Source organism: Tachypleus tridentatus, chromosome 5, assembly GCF_004210375.1.
Source record: "Tachypleus tridentatus isolate NWPU-2018 chromosome 5, ASM421037v1, whole genome shotgun sequence".
NCBI lineage: Eukaryota > Metazoa > Arthropoda > Merostomata > Xiphosura > Limulidae > Tachypleus > Tachypleus tridentatus.
This window is the reverse complement of record NC_134829.1, coordinates 47,558,926-47,567,268: the sequence shown is the minus strand read 5'-3', so window position 1 is coordinate 47,567,268 and position 8,343 is coordinate 47,558,926. Positions and strand designations below refer to the sequence as shown.

The following is an 8,343-nucleotide window of genomic DNA, read 5'->3' as shown; positions in this document are numbered from 1 at the left end:
ATAGGGGGTAGTGTGATATATGTAAAGTTCGACGTAAATATAGCTTTAATTAAAGTAGGAGATTCTGAGAAGTGGTTGTTTGGCGTTTTAGGCGCAAAGCAACTGGGCTATCTGCGCCAATTGAAGAGGGAATTTGAACTTATTTTAAGACAATGGAGGTTAACAAACTGATTGAAATCGAGGAATATAATATAAGTGAAATTTACAGCTGAAGTGGCAATTTGAACTTATTTTAAAACAGTGGAGGGTGACATCTGATGGAAACTAAAGAATAAAATACAAGCGAAGCTAGCGTAAAGACAAGCAGCTAATTAGCCAATTTTTAATTTCATATTTTCATTCTTTATCTCCATCTTTCAAGTTATTTTTAGTATCAATTTTTGATTAAAAACTCAATTCAGTTTGAAGAAATCATAAATCTAATGAATTTCTTTTGGGGTGGAGGGTAGGCGATGGGGGTACTGCCCTTTGTATTTGAAATTGAAGCCTGATTCCTCTTTTTCCAACGTCTTGTTTAATAGTATAAATAGTTTAACAGTCTAAGTTAAAGTTTAAGTTGTTGACCCTACTGATATATCAGTCTTTCTAAGCTTAAGAGAGTACAGATAAAGTTGAAAGCTGGTATGGAATAGGTTTAATTACACGTGAACAGAACTAAATGTATTGAACTTGAATTTACCTTAACATTAAGAAAAATGCAATAAACAAGATGAACAAAACTAAAACCTCTCGTATACGTATGAACAACACAACGTTTTTTCACCGTTGAAGTGTATAATTTTTAACGGAAATTCGTAAGTTAAGCCTAAATGATACTTAGGATGAAATTTGAAGCTATATTTCATACTGAGATTCTTAACAGAACACATAACTTCTATCTACATCAATAAACAAACAATTTGTATTAGAAGATGTAGAAAACTGGCACGAACGTTTACTTTTTCTTTAGAGTACATCCAGATAGTAAATTCTAGTGTTTTGTTTTAGTAATACAAAAATAGGTGTAGTAGGAAAGTCGTTATTTATAGTTAAACTGCTGAAGAGAGGTCAAATCCATATTCGTCTGTTCTCTTGACACATGAACTTTTCCACTCATGTTCTAAGGAATGAGATAATGTCCGGCGGTCAGTACGATCTGAAAATATGGAATAGAGGTTATGACGTTGTTTAGGGCAGTTCTTGACGGAATTTTTCAGGATACCGTGCAGTTCGAGATCGCTTTTACAAGCCGTATTGTTTAACCCTAACATTGGATTTGGCTCTTTCACATTCAAGCTACTAGGGCGCGCTGGAAGCGGTGGCGGCACTTCGTGTTCAACAGATGGAGATTCGGTGACGCAATCATACATTATCTCCTCATAAACGTGATAATCTGACGCATTACTGTACATTTCACTATTAGTTTCTCCCGAACTACTTAACAACGCGGAGGAAAGCAACTTAGACTTGCTCACTCCTCTATCCTTTTCTGTTAACGAGGTAGTCACGGGTGCTCCGACTGGTTCACTAAAAGTATCAATGCTCCTTTGTGCATCAATCGTCTGCTTCTGCAAGTCTTCAATCACTTCAACCATACATTTTGCAACTTCTGTGAAACGGATGTCAGAAGAAGACCCTGTTGACTTTTCTTCTTTAGCGAAACACTTCTGTGATGAACCACATGCTTTCTCCTTGCATCTACCTGCTGTGACATCACGATGAGATTCGGTATTGGAATCACAGATTAGACTCTCTGAAGACGACTGCAAACTTTTATTCACCAGTGCATCGGGTTTGTTGTCTTAAAACATGGAAGGAAAAAAGAAAAACAAGAAGCGATTTGATGAGAATTATTAAAAAAACTACAAACCTAAAATCATTAATCGAGATAGATACAAACATGGTTAACAAATCGTTAGCTTTAGATGTCTAAGAGAAACAATAAAATAATCATTTATTGCAAAGTTTGTCAGGTTACGGTGTTAAAAAAACAAAATAACGTGGAACAAAATACCAACATGGTGAAAAAGAGCATCAGGTTTGGAGTTTATAAATACGAAAAATACAGAAAGTAGTTACTTAGTGAGTAGTATGTTAGGTTTAAAGTTCAGATACAACAACAGTTATTACACGCGGGCTAGAAATACAGTATTCACTTGTTGAAAAATAAGAGATTTGGAGTATAATTGTATGAGAAGAGGAAAAAAGTAGTTCTTTCTTGGTGACAAGACGAATAAATTCCAGTGTTGGAGACAAGGGAAAAATTACTGATTTCTAACTCTTTGTATGAAAATATCAAACGTACTAATGAATTTCTAATTTATGGAACAGATATCTATAATATTTCCAATTATGTCACCCCCTAGTGGCCCAGCATAGCACTAGTTAAGGCACTCAACTCATAATCTGAGGGTCACGGGTTCGAATCCCCATCACACCATACATACTGGCTCTTTCAGGTGTGGGGGCGTTATAATGTGACGCTCAATCACATTATAAAATCACATTATGACGTTGGTAAAAGCGTAACCCAAGAGTTGGCGGTGAATACTAGCTGCCTTCCCTATAGTCTTACACTGCTAAATTAGGGGCGGCTAGCACAGACCTCGTGTAGCTTTGCGCGAAATTCAAACCAAACCAAACCAAACCAATGTCCTCCTTCCTACTCCCATGGGTTTATAAGGGTAAAATTCGGGATTCAGTTGCTGTGGTGAGCACAACGCAGATAGATCAACTTGTAGCATTTTGCTTGAAAACAACAAATAAATTTCTTACGTTAATAATTGCCGGCTGTTAAGGTAAAAACTAACAATATATAAGAAAATCGTAAAAACTACGGATATTATTTTAAGAGTTTTTAATCATTGGGGCATTCTTTTGGATTATTTGTTTAAAAATAACAATGTGAGGTTCATTTATGACAGCAAAAACGTTTTACTGCTTCTCTTCGATAGGCCTAACTTTACAAATAAAGAACGTCCAAACAAAACATTTCATTTCTTTGTTTTTTCATGAATTGTATGTTTGTTTTATTGAGAAGCACAGAGCTACACAACAGAAGAAGAGATAACTGCGTTGTAGCCACCGCAGATATCGAAACCCAATAATAAGATATTAAGCTCTCAGACTTACCACTGAGCCACTGAGGGTGTTGAAAAGGTAAATTTAAGATTCATAACATTCAAGTAACGAACTTACGAACAAACACGTTAATTCAATAATCCGACGTAACAGACTCAACATTTCATTTATTATATAATTAAACTAATCTGGCTTAATCCATTTTTTATCCATAGGTTGAGTACCTTATATTAAAACCATTTTAAAGCCTAATGTAGTTAGAGTTCATGTGTAGATTCAATCGTGCTCTCTTTGACAACCAGACACCTTCACAATAACCATGCTGCATAGTTTAAATGATAAAAGTCGTCGTCGTAAAACTGTCATGCCCAAAGTGCATCACTCTTCTTTATTGCTCTCTATAATCCATCTAGTTTTTATGGTTTCCCAGCACCTGCTTAAATACTTCTGTAACGCAGAGAATACATTCTCTGTGTTCTTCGTATAGAACAGCAAGAATAAACATTTTTTTTCTTCAGCTACTTCAAGTATGTGACGGTTGAATCGAAGCTTCATATTTGTGAACCCTTATGCTGTTGGCCTCGTTTCCAGATCAATATCCTTCTTTATGTTGTACATTGTTGCTTGGGGCACGTAGATGACTTTTGTTGCTGACCAAATGCATTGCTAGGCACTTACAATATTCGAAGCTCGGGCAGGTCTCTTTGTGGATGGTGCTGGTGCACCAAACTGATCTATATTCCTTTGTTTTTGAATTACATAATGTACAGGGGATATTCCCGTCTTATAAATTCTAAACTTCTAGCCTGAAAAGATCTTCATGATCTGAATGTACAAATATCTTATGTGAAAAAGGGTTGTTATATACCTTTCTCAAAAAGAGGTAAGTGTTCAGTGTTATAATATTTTACACGAAACGCCAAGTAGCTATTATACATCTATTTCTACGGCGACTTCACATCGCCTGCGGCTCTTATAATAACTTGCTGACCTGCGTGTTTTAAAATCACTTTAATATAATATACTAAATACTGGTACTTCAGTAGTCCACTTGTTCAGGCCGTATGCAGAAGGTTTGAAGGGGGTTCTCATTTGTGAGATCAAAAACCAACATATGTGTGAGTAATACGATTAGAGTGTAAACCCTGCTAGTGCTACGGGAGCTGTGGGCATGTCCTCCAGAAAATTAAAAAAAAAGGTGCTACAAGACTGAATCTAAAGGTAATTTTACATGAAATATAGTTTAAACAATTGCATAGTTGTTCTTGTAAAATCCAAAAATATCCAATGGAAAGTCAACAAACCATAGTTCTGTTGTAAAACTGCATAGGAAGCTAGACTTAAATTAGCACAAATGTGTATGTTTTATTATATTAAAGCATTGTACTACATGATATGCAGTCATTAATTTTAAATTATATTACTAATTTAAACAACCTTGTATAATAACAGTATATTAGCTATTTCAATTTCAATGGCTATGATAGCTATTGTCTATCATACACGTACTTGTATGCAGTACTGAAGTAACATGTCAGCGTGGTACATCCTTCTGGGGGTGTGTTGTCATAGATAACGTACACATAGTTTCAATGTTGATAGCAGTATCGTACTGTTTATTTATTAAAACCAGAACAAGTAGTTTTTATTCCGTTTGTTTACATCTAATGTAATTATTTAACCAGCGGAGAGCAGATATTAAACGTTTACTCGGATACGAACTTAGTAGTTGTGGGGCAAACAGTTTCGGTAAGATTTAGATATTCGATAAACTGAAGCACGCTTTTAGGCCATGCGACATTATCTGCATCCTGTTATGGAGATATATAGAAAGTCACCTGGTCTTCCATCAATGAAGTTCTTCATCAAAAAATATCAAGATTTGGCAACTCTTCTCTATAAAAACAGTTGTCTGATATCAAAGATAGAAAATTTTTATGTGAGTTTTGATTGCATAAGTTTCTGAACCGATGCTGCTGACTTTACATGTGCATCAAATCTGGAGGAAAGATTACAGTTGGGTTACAAGTACGCGTCGAAAGGTTATTATTGAGATCTAGACTGCGATAAAAGTATAGTGCGATTTTTAAAGTGCAATTATCACAGACTGTACTGTAATAACAAAGCAGGAAAGAATAATTCGTTTTGTCAGCTGTGTTCTAAAGTAATTGAACACACTTGTGTTGACAAAAAAGAGACAATTATTTAAAGCTCTGGATATAGTTGTGATAACCAACACTGTAACAAAGCTTGAATCGTCTTACATATTTTAAAACAAATGTATTATGTCGCTGTTTGTTTATTGTTGAAATTTATCGCCAACACATTACAGACACCTACTATAAATACTCCAGCCTACAAAATCTCTAAGTAGCAATACAACTTCGCATTCCAATTACAAAGTTCTAACAAAAGCTATTTCATGCGACTATTTCAAGCCAAAAAATGCTAATGTTTCGTCATAGAAACACAGACTATGTGGAAAACATTAGAATACTATGGCAACTGCGATATAACTATATAAGCATAATGGTTTACATCACAAACATAGGGGATTCGGCCGACTCCCTCAAATCTCCCTGGTCATTGGTAAAAGAGTAGCCCAAGAGTTGGCGGTGGGTGGTGATGACTAGCTGCTTTCCTTCTAGTCTTACACTGCTAAATTAGGGACGGCTAGCGAAGATAGCCCTCGTGTAGCTTTGCGCGAAATTCAAAACAAAACAAACAAACAAACAAACTCAAACCCCTCTTCCACGTACGTGTGTGTAGCTTGTTGTCGAAACAAAAGATCGTGTTAAATGGTTAATTATATATTAACAAAACCTATCTTGCTTACAATCTAAAATAATTTGCACTAACTACCCCTCGTTTCTAGTTCCAAAGTAAAAATATCCATATGCTCTGAGTACCATACACTACCATGATGAGTCATGGTATTGGGTGAAAGTCCTCTTCGGCATTGTATACGGCAGATATAATGTAGTTGACATATTAATATGTACTCTTCTTTGCTTTCACTCGTAAGTTTTAAAAAATTGTCTTCAAGGTTGGGATCGCGTAATATTACCATAAAATAAATTACGGGTTTGATTTGATTTTTTTATAGATCAGTTTTAAAACAGTATAAAAATGACATGATATAGAACTTACCCATGCTGGCTCAGCCAAGATTTCGAAAGAAAACCAGAGGAGACAAACTATAATTATCTACCTGTAACTTGTCTGTGCGACTTGTTTCACCACGCATGCCTGAACAAGCGTACAGGCAAATGTCAGAAAAGGTGGCATTATGGAAAATATTTAAGATACGGATACGAATAAAAATCTTAATGTATGACAACAATTTACATACAGAATGAATTAGCATCAGAAAAGAGTGCAGTTCTGAAATAGCAAACTTTCGTTATTTATTTTTAATCGGTTGTTTTTGTGACACATTGGATTAGTGGGTAATTTCAGTAATTTCTCGTATTTTCTCAAAATGTCCTCAGTAAGTCCATGCATTAATAAAGCTAGAATCTGAGGTTCGATTTCTCGTGGTGCAGACAGCAGATAACCTAACGTGATTTTTGCTCTAAAAGGACAACAGCACTTACTTAAAATGTACTTTATATTAAAAGGAACTATGGACAACTTTAAGAATGTTCAAATAAAACGCTATGTAGAATTAGCAAAGGAATTTAAAACCTACGATTATGGCCCACTGTTTGTTTGTTTGTTAATTTAGCGCAAAGCTACACGAGAGCTATCTGCGTTAGCTGTCCTTAATTTTGCAGTGTAAGACTAGAGTGAAGGCAGCTAGTCATCACCACCCGCCGCCAACTCTTGGGCTACTCTTTTACCATCGAATAGTGGGATTGATCGCCACATTACAACGCTTCCATGGCTGAAAGAGCGCATGTTTGGGGGATCCGAACCCGCGACTCTCAGATTATGAGTCGAGGCGGTTCACTGAATCTTTAAGTTTGTTACAACACGAGTTTTATTTTATCACACGTATCTTTGAACGTCCTATAAATATGTTTATCTTGTCTTGTACTGATTCCAGTATTTCTATATCCGGGGTTTTCGAAAATAGAAATGGACAATTTCCAGAACAGAGAAGCTCATGTTGACACACGGATCACATCTCTGGTTTACGGCGTTCTTTGCAAACCTCAACCGAATATTCTTTTGGTTCCGAATCACAATCGTGTAATTATTTACCACAGTTACATCATACGTTGCGTACGAATTTAAATATATTTTTCTTCTTTCTCAAATAAGCCGTCATATGGGTTCAGGTTTGAAGAAACCAGTGGGTTGTGGGTGGTCTGAACAGTGGGAGAGATGTTTGTACTTTGTAATAGAATATTGATAGCGTTCGACGTGATGCAGAGTTGGTTCCTTATAATTTATGGCGCACACATCTGACGTCATAAGGATATTAGACTATGTTCACTACGAAAATGAGATGTACTGTCTTGAAACGAGTGAGTCATTTAGAATTCAGCACAATATTACATAATGAGCTACCTGTGCTCCACCCATCACGGGTATCGAAACCAGGTTTCTAGCGGTCTGAGTCGGCAGACATACCACTGTGTCACTAAGGGGTTGTCTTGGAATTATTTCTAAAAACAAAATAACAACAAACAAACGAACAAAAAAGACTCGTTTTGTAATTAAGCGCAAAACTACACAATGGATTATCTTTGCTTTGCCAACCACGGATTTCGAAACTCGGTTTTTAGCGGTGTAAGTTGACAGACATACTGCTGTGTCACTGGGGGACTGTTCTGAAATTATCTCTAAAAAACAACAACAACAAATAAAAATACTTGTTTGTAATTAAGCACAAAGTACACAATGGGTTATCTTTCCTCTGTCCACCACCGGTATCGAAACCCGGTTTCTAGCGGTTAGAGTCCGCAAATACTTTGCTGTGGCTCAGAAACAACAACAAACAAACACAACGAAACCACTATTTTTGAGATTAGTTGTAGATGTAGAAGCTATTTCTGAGTCATCCAGAGTTTTTATAACGTTCTCTTAGTGGGTCAACGGTACGTTTATGGATTTCCAAGCCTAAAGTCCAGGGTTTGATTCCCGCCGTAAAAAGAGTGCAGATAGCCTATTATTTAGTTTTGCGCTAAAACAAATAAACACCCAACGAATGCTTTTACGAGCGTTTATTATTATTTTAAAACGGAGATAAGCTGTTTGCTTCTTTCGGACTGGTGTAAAATGTCATGACGTCAATCTGTTCTGATTACCACGTGACCGAATGTCTTAAAAATTTGA

The 8,343-nt window shown here is 36.1% G+C and overlaps 1 protein-coding gene across 3 annotated transcripts in view; it reads right to left on the bottom strand.

The window, feature by feature from the left end:
- Positions 1-904: 904 nt before the first annotated feature.
- Positions 905-8,343, bottom strand: part of LOC143251089 (uncharacterized) — a 181,802-nt gene continuing 174,363 nt past the window's right edge. For all 3 annotated transcript variants that reach the window (XM_076502452.1, XM_076502451.1, XM_076502453.1), the window contains one exon: positions 905-1,780. In XM_076502452.1, coding sequence (XP_076358567.1) covers positions 1,029-1,780 — 752 coding nt within the window. In that variant the 3' untranslated portion in view covers positions 905-1,028. The remainder of the gene's footprint in view (positions 1,781-8,343) is intronic.